Consider the following 16,660-nt stretch of genomic DNA (forward strand, 5'->3'; position numbering starts at 1 on the left):
ACACACCCCTACACACCTACCTACCTACATCTACACACAATTAAAAATGATCTTTAAATAAGCTCAAAGAATCCTATTTTATGGAGACTTGCTTTTAGAAAGTAGTGTAAAGGCAAGTATACATCTATAAAATCTTACTTTTCAATAATTGAATAGTTCAGAAAGAACAGCTTTTTATTTATCTTGTTAGAACAATCTTGATTTGAGTTCTTAACTTGGAATAAATTAATTTGAGTAGAAGATGGTACCCATAGTTATATGGATTATTACTCCTTAGCTTTCATATGATTTTCAAATTGTGTGACCTGCTAATATTTTGTTGCTAAATATTCTTAAGGACTAGTGGTTAAAATAATTAAATGTTTTGTTTGTATTTTATTGATTGCATGATTACTGATTTAATTTAAGACATTGCAGATTAGCCCGTGGCAATCTGAAGTTGTAGATCTGTCAGGGCTGAGTTCATAATAATTTTACATTATTGAAAATACCCTGAAGACAATAGTCACATTAGTTTTTTATTGTTGACATTACATAAATCTTGAATTTTGGGGCGTGTAGCTCAGTAGTATAGCACGTGTTTGGCATGTTTGGTACTCTATGTTCAATTGTTCCCCCCAAAATATCACATGCCTAAAGATTTAAAGTAGAGCATAGTATCTGTGAAAGTAAAAGTATCTTTGAATGTTTTATGCTTAGGTGTAATTTTACTTACCATTTAGATTCTTTTACACTAAGCAATGAAGGATATATAGAGATGTGCTTGAAATGAATTAAGAATAGAAGACTCTTTGGTTCCTTCAATCCTTTTAATTCTGGGGATTACATGCAGTATGGATGCAGAAATTAAATCCGAGTCTCATATCATACTTTTAAATAGATATGTAATACCATAATTTGTGATATAGTTCTAGGCTTCAATTATACATTTTATCAATTTTTTCACGATTATTTTTTTCCAGTGTTTTATGGACCTTTCTTTTTACAGATAGCAGATCAGATGTTTTTTCATAGTGATTATCGGCCCCTTATCCGTGATGCCAACAATTTTGTATTAGATGAGCAGACTCAGCAGGCACCTCATCTCATGCCTCCCCCCTTTCTGGTTGATGTTGACGGAAATCCTCATCCATCAAGATACCAGAGATTAGTTCCTGGTCGTGAAAATTGCAGGGAGGAGCAGCTCATCCCTCAAATGGGAGTCACTTCTTCAGGTATGCATCCATTTCCATAGGGGCCAAGTTTTTTACAGATTCTAAAACTTTTTACATACTTGTTTTGAACAAATGCAAAGTTCTTCCAATAAATACATTAAGCATTACAGGATAATTAAAAATTGAAGATTTAAATTAATAATTTTGGGTCATAGCAGTTTCCAACATTAAGGGATTAATAGAATCATCATAAATGAAATCATTTATCCATTTAGCAGTTATTGAAAACTTTCTGTCCTAACCTGCTAAGCCTTTATATTCAGTAAGAAATTAGACACGATCCATTTTCTCAAAATCTTAGTTGCCAAGGCTAGAAAACAGTTATAAACAAATACATAATTGTAATTGTGATTGATATTAGTAAAGTTAATAATACTTGGAAAAATCTAAAACTAGATTGACTATTCATGTTGTAGTTTAAGAAGTTTTTATGTTAGTCCAAATTGGTCTTGATTTCTCAGAGACCCTCTGCCTCCTGAGTGCTAGGATTAAAGGCATGTCCCTTGCACACCTATCTACATGTGATCAGCTTTTAAAGGTTTGTGAGAAGATAGGGCTGAAAAATGTAGAGAGCTGTTTCTGTGAAGTCATGGAATGTTGAAGTCAAGTGAGCTGAAGAATTTAGTGGTTGGTTAAAATGTAGAAAAGGTGTGTAGACTCTTCTTTCCCTATTTGACAAGTGTAACACTGACAGACTAATCAGGTGAAGATAATAAAGACCCTCTAAAGATTAAATAAGTTTTGTCATTAGGAATGATATTGTAGGCTAAAAAAGTTTGTGAAGATGATACATACCTGTTTTAACAGTATATTGTATTGGCTAGAGCTTCTGTGTGCTGGGTGAAGTATGAGTTTAGGTCCTATAAATAGAACAGAAAATTAAAGATGTTGTGATATAGCAAGCTATAGGATTGTGTGTAAAATTGGAATAAAGATGACATATTAGAAAGTGCTGGTTCTTAAATTAGACATTTCTACCCTAATGGATGGTTTAAAAAAAAAAAAAAAAAAGGATTAGAATTTTAGAATTGCTTCCATTGCTACTTTTATAGTATAGGCTTGAATATCTAATATGTAAAACTAATGTTTCTTAGCATATCTTAGCATACTCACAGAAGCTAAGAATAGCTACTGGTTGACAACTAATCCTAGTTTAGAAGTTTCAGTACTAGAGAAGTATCACTTATGGGATTAATTAATTAGGATGCATCAAATCTCTTGGAGTATAACTGGCAAAGTTTGGATTTTTCTCAGGGGTTTTAGGTTCAAGAAATAAGGGAAAGAATCATTCATTAATTAACAATATTATTGTAATTGATACTTTCCCTCCAATTTACAGCTTTTATAACAAAGCTTTCATAGATAATAATAATTGCACTGTAAGAATTTGGGAAACAGAAAGCCTTGCTGCTTTTAGAAGTAGGGCTAGATACCTTTATTCTTGCTGAAAAATACACAATAGCAACTTAAGCAGGAAATAGTTATATTAAGGTTTCCAATTTCTGAGAGTGACATTCATGATAGTGTGGTGAATAAAGTGGAGCAGGAACATGTGGCTGCAGAAGGGAAGCAAAGAAACGTAGACTGTTACTCATCTACTTCTCCAGCAAGGGTGCACAGATTCCAGGAGAGCATCACAGACTGGAGCCTGAGCTTTTAGAGCATGTGCTTGTGAGAAACATTCAGAATAATAAAATAGCATGATCTTCAGTTTGAGATTGGTGATAGATATTAACAATGTTCATAAGAGAACATTCAGCAGTAATTCTAGCTTCTTAGTATTTACTTTAAAATTTTTTCTACTTCTCCAAATTATCATTATTTTAGAATTCTGAAATAAAACTACTTAGTACAAAATGAAACAAAAACCAAATGTTTTTAAGAAAAACAGAATCATTACACACTTTATTTGCAAATTTAGGATTTTGAAAATATATTTGCTAAACATTGCAAAGCTAAGTAAAACTAGATATGGCTTATTATAATAATAAAAATTATTTAAGTGAAGTTTTGTCACATTGATACCTAAAAGTATTTATTCAATTGTAAACTTAGGGGAGCTATACCAAATTACTAATCAATATTCAGATATGATCTAGCAGCAAATTAGGAAATTAAGTGTAAACATTTGACCTTAGCTCTGTATTTTATTACTTATTAGCTTTGTGACTTAGTCATTGTTTTTTTCTATTTGATTAGAGTTTTCGCATGTAAAATAAGTCAAGTAATTATGGTATTTTCTTTTTCTTACTACTTTTCAGAATTTTTTGGGGCATTCTCTTTACAACTTTTGTCAAACCCTTATATATACACATATATATATATACACACACATATATATATATATATATATATATATATATATATATACACACACATATATATACACCTAATGTTAATTATTCTATTCCACTTGCTATTTTTAATAGAAATAATTTCATAACTCTTATTAAATGCTCTTGATTTTTTTTCCATTCTGTCTTCAAGATTGAACTTTTCAAAAAAGATTGATTTTATATTTAATTGTGTCTATGTAGGGCAGTGGGCTGGTTTGTGTGGTTGCCTGTGTCCAATCCCCAAGGAGCTGGAGTTAAACAAAAGTGGTTACAAGTTGCGTCATGCAGATGCTGGGAATTAAACTGGGATCCTCTGCAAGGCTAGCACAAACTTTTATCTGCTGGGCTATATCTCTCCAGCCCCAAGACTGAACATTTTTATGTATTCCAATTTAAGGTAGATTTGAGAAATTAACTTGCTGAGCTTTCTTTTATATTCCATATTTGCCTAGATAGAAAATTAATAAGGATCTGAAAGAAGGTAATAGATTGTTCTTTCAAGGGAACTTTGGAAATTTTCCCAGTGAAAACAAATTATCATTTTAGTATTTGAAGGCGTGAATAGGAGGTACTAATAAGTAGATTGGGTTAAAAGTATGAAATTTTCCCATTTATCTGAGCCTGATCTGACACTTTTCTTCTCACATGCTTTACCCAATTGTCCATTTCAAATGATGCCTTCTCAAAGAGCCCAATCAGGATGGGTAGTTTGCTGTAGGAAAAAGATCTTGATGTCTAGTTTGTCACTACATGCAGTCTTTAGCACATGGTAAGCAACTTTTTTATTTAATTATGGACTTTTATGAGACTGACTAGTATTTTCTGTAATCTTACATAGGATTGAACCAAGTTTTAAGCCAGCAAGCGAGCCAGGATATCAGTCCTCTAGACAGCATGATTCAAAGACTACAACAGGAACAGGACCTGAGGCGTTCTGGTGAAGCAGGTGTCAGTAATGCCAGCCGTTTAAACAGAGGTAAGCTTCGAGATTATACTTTGAAAAACTGAGAGCATCTAATCACCAGCAATAGAGAAATGACTAAACAATTTCAGCACATACATAAAATGAAACAGGCTACCAAAATGATTATTTTTTTTGAAAAACAAATGCAAGGTTTTACATTAGAGATGAATTTTTAAAATATGGATAATCTTCCAGATTTCCTAAGGTAAATATTAGAAATCAGATTCTATTTACTAATACCCTACTCCCTTACTGCTTTGATGGAAACTAGGGCTTTTCTCATACTGGGCAAGTGATCTTATAGTAAACATGAGAAACATGAAAAATCAGCTTATTATATCCTTTTCAAAGCACGGTCAAAGTCAAAATTTTAGTTCCTTTTATTTGCTGTATGTTTAATATTAAAAGAAAAGTTAAATTTGTGAGCTGTAAATGTCTTTGGATTTTTTTTTTTAAATTCCCAGAAAGCCTACCTTAGCAATTTTTTTTTTTTTTAAGTAATGATTTTGTACTGGCAGTACCTGAGCTCAATAATCCATAATTATGATTCATTAATTTATCCAGTCAATTGAATAACCACATTTCTGTTTTCATTAACCTTTTTGCCTGTGGTTTTGTTCCTGATAATGGTATTTGAATTATTTGCTATAAAAGCATTGTGTGGAAAAAATGGTAGTTTTTTTTATAATAAACTGAGGTGACTAAGTAGAATTTAATTATGCTGATTCTCTACCCCCTCCCCACCCCCACTGCCAATGTAGGCTCTGTAAGTTCTACCTCTGAAGTTCATTCACCACCAAATGTAGGATTGAGACGCAGTGGGCAAATTGAAGGTGTGCGGCAGATGCACAGCAACGCTCCACGAAGTGAAATAGCCACAGAGCGAGATCTTGTTGCTTGGAGCCGAAGGGTGGTGGTACCTGAGCTTTCAGCTGGTGTTGCTAGGTAAGGAGAATTATCAACTGGTATTTACTGTAGTTGCTTGCAATCCTTTTGATTAATATTCTTGAAAATATCTCTTCAACCTGGTGATTTCTTGTAAGCTAGTATCAAAAGGCAAAAATTGAACTCCTACATTTGTTTATAACAATTTGTGTAAATGGTTTGAGATAGCAGATGCTTAGGAAAAAGGATCATAATTAGGTTCACTAAATATTTAGTTGAGTATCAATTCAAATTTTACTGTTGGTATCCTTTGTCTCTATGAGTAAGCATATGCCTATATTTGTGCATGTGTGGAGCCTAGAGGTTGATATCAGGTGTATTCCTCTGTCATTGTGCACTTTATTTTTAGGCACAGGGCCACTGACTGAAGCTAGAGCTTATTGATTGACAAGGCTAACTGGCCAGTGTGTTTTGTTTGTGCATTCTCCCATAGTACCAGCTGTTGTTCTTTTGATGCAACTAATGCCTATAAAACACAAACATGAGACTCAGCACCCACGTGGAGTTTATTGAGAGAAGGGAAAGAAAGAGGGGGTAGCTGGTGGCCAACCAAAAGCAGGAGAGAGAGAGAGAGCAGGAGGGGGCAAGAGAGGAACCAGAGAGACACACTTGGCGCACTTGCTTTAAAAGGGGGCTTGCGCATGCTTAACTGAGTCCTCTGGCAGCCAGGTAGCGATGACACAGCCTTGAGCGTCCTGCCCATTGTCCAAGGGGTCAGCTGGCTGCTAGTTCCTAACACCAGCATTGATGTTAAGGATTCACTCAGACTCTTGCATCTGGTATGTGGGCAGGTGCTAGGGATCCACATTCAGGTTCTCATGTGTATGCAGTAAGCACTTCCTTTAAAATACTCTATCTCGTTTAAGCACTTCCTTTAAAATACTCTATCTCGTTCTAAGGAGTTGAGTTTAATGAAATTAAAATTCAAAGTTAATAATTTTTTGTTTGTTTTTTTTTTTTCTTTTTCTATTTATTTAGTTTCACCTTGATGTCTGGAATAGAACCTGGTTTTATTTTTGGGTAGTAGGGTCCATTCTTTGTCACTGGGAAAATTATGTGTGCTTCAGGAATTGGTGTTTCAACCTCAAGGCTCTCTGATGTTAATAGATTGCATATATCTTATTTGACCTGTAAGATTGTCTAAGCACAAGCCATATACCTAATAAAGAAGGTGTCTATGATATAACCTTGTCGGATTTAATACTTTATTTGATTTCTAATTGCCACAGCAGAAACAGTTGGAAATGTGGGGAGAGACAAACTCTCTTTCTATTATTTTAGTTAAGTCCTGATCCACGTGTTCCACTTAGAATGAAAATATAATAACTATCATTCATTTGAAAGGAAAAAGTTGTAAAATTGTAGATTAATGTTTATGGGTTTTAATATTCTCTTTTAGTAGACAAGAAGAATGGAGAACTGCAAAGGGAGAAGAAGAAATAAAGAGTTATAGGTCAGAAGAGAAAAGGAAACACTTAGCTGTTGCAAAAGAGAATAAAATTCTTACTGTCTCAAAGGTAAATATTAGTTTGATCTTTAATAGTGTGGTGGGGGTAAATATAATCCCTATTTTAGGGCTTCCTTTTAAAATTATAAGTATTAATATTATAAGCAAAATAATACTAATGAAGATTGCTATAATTCCTGGTTACTTATTTGGATTTTTTTTTTTTGTTTCTCACTTAAAACTTTTATTTTTGCATTTTCTATCTCTTAGCATATCTCTTCCCCAAATGCAAATTTTTACATATATATTATATTCAATAAACTGAAAAGTATTTTCAGTTCTTCTATTAATTGTATATTCTATAACTTATTTTTCCCTATGTTGATGTTTTATACTTATCTGTTATTAATAATCACATCAGCCCTTTTCTCTCAAGATTGGTGGGTTGATGGCTGGAGAGGTCTCTTAGTGGTTTCGAGCACTTGCCTGCTGGTAGAGAGGACCTGGGTTTTACATTAACAACTGTCTTCAGTTCCGGGGATCCACCACCCTTATCTGGCCTCTATGGGTGCCAGGAAATCATGTGACATATAATCAAAACATAAACAATTACAAAATAAAGACAGGTAGATTGTCCCTAGTATTTTGTCCTCTTGTCATTTCGGTGGCCCTACCCTGTGAGACTTGTATTTTCCCTCCTCTAGCTTAGTTGGAAAGTTTTCAGAGCCATTAGTTCTGAAGTTTAGGAAGAATATATAAAACAGCTTCTTTTTTTTTTTTTTTTTTCTTCATCTGTCTTTTTTTTATTATTTTATTTAATTTTATATAACAAAGTCCAATGAAATGAAAACAAACATTTATACACAATATTTGGGAATTTGGGCGTTGTTCTTTCCAAACTACTTCCTGCTGGTAAGGGGCGCTGTCATGGGGGATTCGAAGAAGATTCAGATATCCTGGCTGTAGTCTGTAGGGCTGTTTTGTCCAGCTGTTTTGAATGTAGGATCACCTTGTACTATGTTTCAGGCGGTCTGGCGTGATTAAACCACATTAGTCTGGAAGGAATCCACATCTTTTCATTTTCTGTGGAAAAAAAAAATAGAAATCCTTTTCCCCAGTAACTTGTCCTTCAACTTAAATTTTGGAGTCAAAGCATTTATAAAACAGCTTCTTAAGCAAGCCTTTATTATCATTGTAGTGATCAAAAAAAAAAAAAAGAAAGAAAAGAAAAAAGAAAAAAAATTACTGGTTTCCGACTAGTTTATAATCATTTAAAAGTTGAAATATGTTTTTCATGAACAAAATCTTTGTGGTGAGCCATTAAAGGCTAGACTCATCCAAAAATATGAAGTCCTTGGTAGAGGTTGACAAGGTTGGCTCAGCTGCCAGGCCTGATAAGCTAAGTTGGATACCAGGAACCAACATGGTAGAAGAGAACTGGCTGGGCTGTATTGTCCTCTGACCTCAACACGGGCAACACAGATGACAAACACAAGTAAATGTAATTTAAATCTATAAAAACAAACAAAAATAACCTTTACAATACAGAGTCAAGAGTGGTGCTTTTTAGTGAGGACTGAAGATTTTCCATTTTCTTATTCTTCCAGAAATGACCACATACCTGAGGATAGTGGGAGTCTTCAGTTAAAGTTATATAATTCAGGGTCAATCAAAAGAGAAAAGTACAAAGTACATATGCTTGCCCTGTGGAAGGCTCTTTGATACTGCTTTAATAACATGCCAGACTTAACCATTGGCCAAAGCATCATCACATGATAAAGTAGATTTCATGTTGAATCTTGATAAGAAAACAAGTGCTAGTTTAACAGCCAGCTTTCTGTTCACCATGTCATTCCTTCAGACATTTAGAATAGCCAGGTGTGATGTGTGATCCTGCCCCAAAGAAAAGCCAAACAATAAACATTTAAAATGCTTCTTAGATTCTTTGATTAGGAATTTATCTTACCAGAAGTGTCAGAATTATAGATGAGGTTTACCACAGTGAGAACATAGCAATTTTGTGTGACATGAACTTGAGTATGCCAAATGGAAGGAATGATATTAAATTCTTAATAGTGGATTTATCATTGTTTGACAAAGTAAAGATTTGTATAAAATTTAGAACAGATGTGTTTGGATTGAATCTTGGGTTTGTATGTGAACATTCATTTCACATTCAGCAGTGAGGATATAATTTTAGGTTCCTAGTTACTTTCTGTCAGATTTTCCTACTGTTCTCCTTGGTGTCTAGTATCAAGGTTCATTCATTCTGTTTTTTTTTTTTTTTTTTTAAGATTTATTTTTTTTTAAGATTTATTTTTATGAATGGTTGCCAGTGGAATCCAGAATTCAACAGAACCCTGGAACTGAAGTGTTAACAGATTATTATTAGCTGCTGTGTGGGTGCTAGAATCTGAACTCTGGTCCTCTGCAAGAGCAGCCAGTGCTCTCATTTGAGCCATCTCTCTGGCTTCCAAGTTCATTGTGTTTTAGGGTAATCTTTAGTACTGTGCTTTACTTTCTGCATTCTCAGGTTTGACTCTGATAGAGCTAATAATACAAGCTTTGTTTCATTTTGTTCAACTCAGTTCTGAAACCTTAAAACATTGTTTGGGATGGATTTTTTTGTTTTGTGAGTTTTGTTTTTTGTTGTTATTTGTTCTTATTGAGGCTGGATTTCAGCTCTAGGTCCTCTTGTTCCAGCCTGCCTTCCAAAAACTGTGTTTTCCATGCATTTGTGAGTCACATTTGTTTTCTTTTAAAGCTTTGGGCAGTAAAGAGCCCGTTTAACGTCCTCACTCATTAAAATACATTTCCACCTTTATGATCAACCTGCTGCCTTTCCCTATTACCAGTTAAGTGATTACTTTTTATATTTAATCATCTTTAGCTGGTGCTTCTTCATAGCATCTGCTTTTCACTCTTGAAGTTCCTTTAACTTTTCTAGGAATGTTTTATATTTGAATATATCTGTCAATGACTTTGTCAATTTTTACTTGGTTATTTGCATGTGTCCCTCTGCAGGTGACTTGGTTGTGGTTGGGGGTAGGGTTTTAGACAAGATCTCTACATAGTCCTGGCTGCCCTGGAGCTCTTTTATGTAGGTGAGGCTGGCTTTGAACTCACAGAGGTTCACTGTCCTCTGCCTTTTGAATACTGGGGTTAAAGTATTGAGCCTTTGTGCCCAGCTTGTCGCTGACTTTTTGAGATGTATTTCAGAAAGAATTTTAGTTGGTACCACAGTCCATTTCAGTGGTACTTTAAGTATGTATGAATTTTCCATAGTATGACTGTCAAACACGAAAATGTGTTCTTTAAAGCCTATTGTTAGTAAGTTTTATTTTTTTCAGAATCATGCTCATGAGCATTTCCTGGATCTGGGTGATTCCAAAAAGCAACAAGCAAATCAACACAATTACCGTACAAGATCTGCACTGGAAGAAATGCCTAGGCCCTTGGAGGAGATAGAAAATGGGACTAGTTCTTCAGATGTAAGATCTTAGCTCATTTACAAATTTCATTTGTACTTATTTTTAAAATATGACTTTCATTATTTGCATTCATTGATATGTAATTTTGATATGACATTTTAGACTTTATAGTAGCCATATATTTACTAAAGACCTACTTCTAGAGATGTCACATATCCAGTCTCAAATTTACAAAACAAATAGTCCATATGGGTTAATTATTCTTCTCATTGATAAAAGTTTAGAATACCTTGGGAGCATAGTATGTTAAGTACAAAATACTGTTTAATGGGAATCCTGTGCCTTAGGATTTTTATTGCTGTGAAGAGACACCATGACCATGGCAACTCTTAACAAGGAGAACATTTAATTGGGGTGGATCACTTATACAGTTCAGAGGCCCAGTCCGTTGTCATGGTGGGGAGCAAGGCAGCATGCAGACCAGACATGGTGCTGGAGATTAGAGTCCTGTATCTTATAGGCAACAGGAAGTTGACTGACAGTCACATTAAGGGAAGCTTGAGCAAGAGACCTCAAAGCCTGCCTGCATAGTGGCATACTATCTCCAGCAAGGCTGCACCTTCTAATAGTGCCACTCCCTTTGGGGGTCCCTTCCCTCCCTCCCACTCTCCTTCCTTTTGCCCTCTGAATCAACTACGCTAAGTACACATGAGCTCACAGAGACAGAAGAATCAAGCATGGAGCAGACATGGGTCTGCGCCAGCCTCTCTGTGTATATATTATAAATTTCAGCACTGTTTTTATGGGACTCCTGAGTGTGGGAATGTGTGGGTCTCTGATTCTTGTGCCTGCTGTGTAATGTTTTTTGATTCATTTTATTATACTTTGTTTTGTCACCTTTGGATGTTACCTATCTATTGCAGGTCTATTTTTTTGTTTTTTGTTTTTGTTTTTATTTTTCTTTTATAATTTTTCTGTAAGGCAAAGGAGATAGTCAACAAGACAAAACACAACCCACAGAATGGGAAAAGATCTTCACCAACCCCACGTCTGACAGGGCTGATTTCCAAAATATACAAAGAACTCAAGAAGCTAGTTACCAAAACACCAAATAATTCAGTTAAAAAGTGAGGTATAGAGCTAAATAGAGAATTCTCAGTAGAGGAATCTCAAATGGCCAAAAGGCACTTAAGAAATTGTGCAACATCCTTAACCATCAGGAAAATGCAAATCAAAACAACTCTTGAGATACCATCTTACACTTGTCAGACTGGCTAAAATAGAAAACACCAGTCCAAAGATGTTTAACTTTTTATCTGTGTTACTATTAAGTGGCGACTAATCATTAAATGGGTTTCCCTTTACATTAAATCTGAGCCATGAAATTGGTACCATGATGCTGTGGTTCAGTATAACTATCAAGAATAGAAGCAGTTGACCATTTTGGTTACATTTTTAATCTTAGTAACAAATTCATAGCTTTTTAATGTTTTACTCTTGTGCACAGCTATCTCTACAAATGTTTAAGCAAAATCAATCAGCAAACAACAGCCATCTTATACAGTACTTCAGTCTAAATCCTTTCTCCTTTCATAGTTCTTACTGTGTTTTAATATTGAGAGATGAGTTTCCCTTAGACAATGATAGCTATTCTATTTTGAAACCAAGTTATAGCTTTTGTTTAGCATATTTAAGAATTTTCTTGAGTATCTGGTGTGACCTTATCCACAGTGTTAGTCTCCAAATCGCAGATGCCATGAAATATTCTTTCTGCATCGTAGCACTTTGGAGACTGGGGCATGATGCATTTGAGTCCAGAAATTTGAGGCTTGTTTTGGTAATAATACTTAGAGCCTATCTCAATAACATTTTTTAAAAGTAAAAATTAAAAGAAAAAGAATTTAGTTTTATCATTCTATGATTCTTTTTCTACCAGTGTGTGTGTGTGTGTGTGTGTGTGTGTGTGTGTGTGTGTGTGTGTGTATATATATATATATTTCAGACTAGGTTTTTGAATAATAAAGAAGATTGTTGAGAAGGAAAGAGCATTTTCTCAGATTACCCAGAATAAACAGCATTTTAGTCACTTTTCTTTGCAAGCAAATTTTCTTCTTCGTCAGGAAGAAATCTAGTGTTTCTTCTTTTCCATGTGGTTAGTTTGTTCAGATTTTACTGCCTCCCAAGACCTGCCTTCTGTGCTTTCTTAGGAATTACCAGTGGCCTTGCCTAAACAATTACATTTACATTATTATACAGTGGCTTTAAGCTCTGTTATAGCCAAAGTAGAACAATGTGGTTATTCTAGCAAAACAAGAAAACTACAAATTAATTACACCTGATATGAGAAATTCAGGGGAAGGTTTGATTGTTATTGAGACAATGTATTGCTCAAACCTAAGCACAGTGATATCCTGTCTCTCAGCCTCATGAATAGGTCTTTGCTACCTTGCCATCTATTGATCATTTTGGAAGACTACACTTGGGCAAATCATTTGCTTTATGAGAGCTTTAGTTTTAAGATATAGACAGAAGTTTCTGTCCCGTCTGGTCCCGAAGCTGGTCAGTCCCAAATAACACAGAGGCTTATATTAATTATAAACTGATCTGTTAACTCAGGCTTATTATTAACTAGCTCTTACAGCTTACATTTACCCATAATTTTTTTATGTTCAGCCAAGTAGTTTGATACCTATTCTTAGTAAGGCATTCTCATCTTGATTCCTCTGTGTCTGGCTGGCACTTCCTGCCTGGCTACTGGCCAATCAGCATTTTATTAAACCAATACTAGTGATAAATCTTTACAGTGTACAAGATCATTATTCTACAGCATTGAGAAATTTATAATATTCTTTTAAATAAAAAAAAGTTTATAAACCACTTACTGTTCAGTTTATTATTTTGACAGTTTTACATAGTGGTCTGAAAATTTCAGCCAAGGTCAGCATTCTTTTAAAGCTGTTTAGGGAATTTCTTTCTTTCTTCCTTTTCTTTTCTTTTCTTTCCTTTTTTTTTTTTTTAAGAAAAACTTGCATATGTTAATAGAAAATAATTATTAATGGAAAGAAACCTAACTTTTGTGGTTGAAGTATTTTGTCTTTTAATGTTTTGAATTTAGAAAAGTTATTCTACTTTTCTTTCCCTTTAAGGAAATAACATGAAATATAAAAATAACTCATTTATTTGTGGATTTCAGTTAGTTTACTAAACACTTGAATAGTTACATGCTTCACATTCTTCGCCAAAATAGGAATAGGAAATTAAGAAAAAAAAAAAAAAAAAAAAAAAAAAGAATGAAAACTTAACAGACTCAGCAGGTTGTGTTTATATCTTTATTTGTAGTAAATACATAAATAAATGGACAGTAATAAAGAAATGGCCAGTGAGAGGCAGCTGAGTGTTGAGAAAGGGAGAAATGATATAATCATATTCTATTTAAAATTTTAAAAAATAAAATACTCTGTTGCTAGAAAAGGTGGTTTAGCTATTAAAAGCACTTGCTGCTCTTCTAAAGCACCTGCCTGCCTTTGTGTCCTAGCAAGTCCACAACCAACCATTACTCTAGTTAATCCATGGTACTAACTCTTTCTCTGACCTCCAAGCAACAGGCACACAGGTAGTACAAATGTAAACATGAACCAACACAAATATATAAAAAAAAATACATTTTAAAAAGTGTTTAAGTTGTAAAGAGTACTATCCTCTTGTGCTGGTTTGGATATGCCCAGTATGTAGTAAAACTGAATCAATCTTGTTGAAAATTGTCGAGGCTTTGGACAACAATGACCTAGATTCAAATTAAGCTTTTTTTCTTAACATTTGTGCTGCCTCAAACTAACTTCTAAAGCATTTTATATTGAAATAATGGATTATTTCTAATCTTTGTTAAGTCTAAGCAAGATGACAAACACTAAAGAAATCACTTAAAAGTAGTCAGTAACTCTGGGGACTGGTATTTTTGGAACATGACATTTGTATAAAGAAGATACATAAGATTTATACCAAAAAGTAATGAAAAAAGTACCTTAACCCATAATATTCTCTGAACTTTTAACAGTTACTAAGAGAAGAAACATGTTATTTGATTTGTTGTAATCTCTCATTGGATAAAATAAGGCTAGTGATGGAATATCCTGTTTCATAAAGTTGTTTTAATATTAGATATATGTGTATATATTTGTGTATATGTGTATAAATGTAACTAATTTTAAGATTCTAAAATTATCTACAAAGAGAAAACAGCTTTTTAAAAAATTCAAGAAGTATACATAAGTTTCAGTGTAGTTAACTGATGTCAATCATTTTAAAAATTTTATTCTTAGGCTTTTAAAAGTGAAGCCTATTGGCATTCGTGTAAATGTGTAATTCTAGCACTTGGGAAACAGGAAAGAGAATCACAAGGCTATAGATGTAGCTAAGAACCTTCCATGTCCAAAATCCTGCATTCACTTCTCAGATCTGAAGAATAAAAGTGAAACCTGGTAATTATCTGAGAGGTATTTGCTATTAATAGATAATCCTTATGAACATTTGTTTTGACTTTTTTGAATAAAAATATAAGAATTGTACTTTTCTGTTACCAAGTCAGGTGTTAGATATCCCATTGTTCTTGGGCATCGTCTCATGCAGTCATTATTTCCTGTCTCAGGAAGGTGAGGTGGTTGCAGTCAGTGGTGGGACGTCTGAAGAGGAAGAGCGCGCATGGCACAGTGATGGCAGTTCCAGGTATAAATGAAGGGCATGCTGCTTTTCCATCTGCTCTACCTCTGCCTATCCAGATCTTTTATATAAACTTTATTTAAAGGGCCTTGGTTAACAACAGTTTAAATCCTTTTTCTGAAGTGTCTCTAGAAAAATTGCAGCTAGATTTGTAAAGTGATGTTTTTAACTCATCTGCCTACTTGTTATTGTATTTCTGACTCATGTATTTGTCATACAGAATTATAATTTAGCTTCACTGCTGGATTTGAAGAATGTTTAAGCATCAGATTATAAGAGTAAAGAGGTCCTATTAGATTAGCTCCTGTGTGGACGTATTTATGGGCTATTACTAATTGCTACCCTGTTTTGATCATGCAAGCAAGAACTCAATCCTTCAACAACTTATGGTGGAATTTCACATTTTTTAGAGGCTTAATAGCCCTACTACATAACAGCGGTTTAATGGTCAATGGGAATACATACCCTTGGGGGAGGAAATTATTAGTTGTTCCCTATATTTTTTCTTCTTTAGCAGTCCCTAAAATACATTTTTAAAAGAAATATTAAGTGAGGCTGTAATATTTCTACAAGATTCTAATCAGTTCTAGTATCAAAGGCATTCCTGTCCCTCAATAGTAATTCTTAATGATGATATACAAATGTCTATAGATAGTATTTAATAGTTTTCTGTTTTTGAAGCAGAGCAGTGAAAACAAGTTCACTTTCTCTTGGTTCAGCTGCTAAAATAGTATATTTTAAATCAGGAGACAACATAGTAAATCTTACACTGAAAGAGCATTGGTGGTGTTAACAATTGAGAATCAATGTTGTGAAAAACATGGCTTCTGCAGTTTTATTGTCATTGAGTCTTTATGAAGAATTGAATATTCTAGAGACCAGCAGTCAGTGCATAAGCTGAAGAGAATCCTTACTAGAAGAGAGTGTTTGAAAACATTATTTAGATTCTTTAAAAGCCATTTTAAAGGTTGTGTATGGTAGCACATGGGTTTATTCCTAGCCCTTTGGATGTAGATAAAAAGAGAATCTCTGTAAGCTTGAGGCCAGCTTGGTATACATAGTGAAATCTAGGCCAGCTAGAACTAAATAGGTAGGTGCCAAAAAAATGCACAACAATCATTTTAAAAATCCGCATTAAAAAGCATTTTTTTTTTATTACTTTGATTCTGATGGAAAGAACCAGGTAAATGACAATAAAGATGATTTAGACTAGGGAAAAAGTCAGTGATGGGTTAAAACCATAGTTCAAAATCTGCTGTTTAGCTTACTGGTTAATATTGGTTTAGTGTAGTGTGATTATAGATTTTAACATAATCTAACTAATTTCTTTAAGACATTTTTACTTAAATCTATGTAAAACAAGCAAATAGTCTTATGTACTAAAATTAACAGAAGACAATATAGCTAGATATGTTTAGGATACCATATCAGGATTAGTGTATCTGTAAAAGGTAAACTGTAAAGATAATGGTGAGCATGATTGATAGTGGCATGTAAGAGAATCCATCCTGTATGCTTCTCCATAATGGAAGTGTAGATAAAATAGTATTATTGTGGTCCTGTGGCTCATCAAACTTGGACTTTGTATATACTAGGGAAAAAACATT

At 33.9% G+C, this 16,660-nt stretch overlaps 1 protein-coding gene across 3 annotated transcripts in view; it reads left to right on the plus strand.

The window, feature by feature from the left end:
* Phip (pleckstrin homology domain interacting protein) overlaps positions 1-16,660 on the plus strand; it is a 111,362-nt gene that overhangs the window by 60,047 nt on the left and 34,655 nt on the right. For 2 of the 3 annotated variants that reach the window (XM_051173027.1, XM_051173041.1), the window contains 6 exons: positions 989-1,214; positions 4,389-4,526; positions 5,276-5,459; positions 6,859-6,976; positions 10,257-10,397; positions 14,983-15,059. In XM_051173027.1, the coding sequence (XP_051028984.1) occupies positions 989-1,214; positions 4,389-4,526; positions 5,276-5,459; positions 6,859-6,976; positions 10,257-10,397; positions 14,983-15,059 (884 nt within the window). The remainder of the gene's footprint in view (positions 1-988; positions 1,215-4,388; positions 4,527-5,275; positions 5,460-6,858; positions 6,977-10,256; positions 10,398-14,982; positions 15,060-16,660) is intronic. The other variant, XM_051173034.1, reaches the window with a different exon arrangement.

This window comes from Phodopus roborovskii, unplaced genomic scaffold (assembly GCF_943737965.1).
Source record: "Phodopus roborovskii unplaced genomic scaffold, PHOROB, whole genome shotgun sequence".
In the NCBI taxonomy this organism is placed as follows: Eukaryota; Metazoa; Chordata; class Mammalia; order Rodentia; family Cricetidae; genus Phodopus; species Phodopus roborovskii.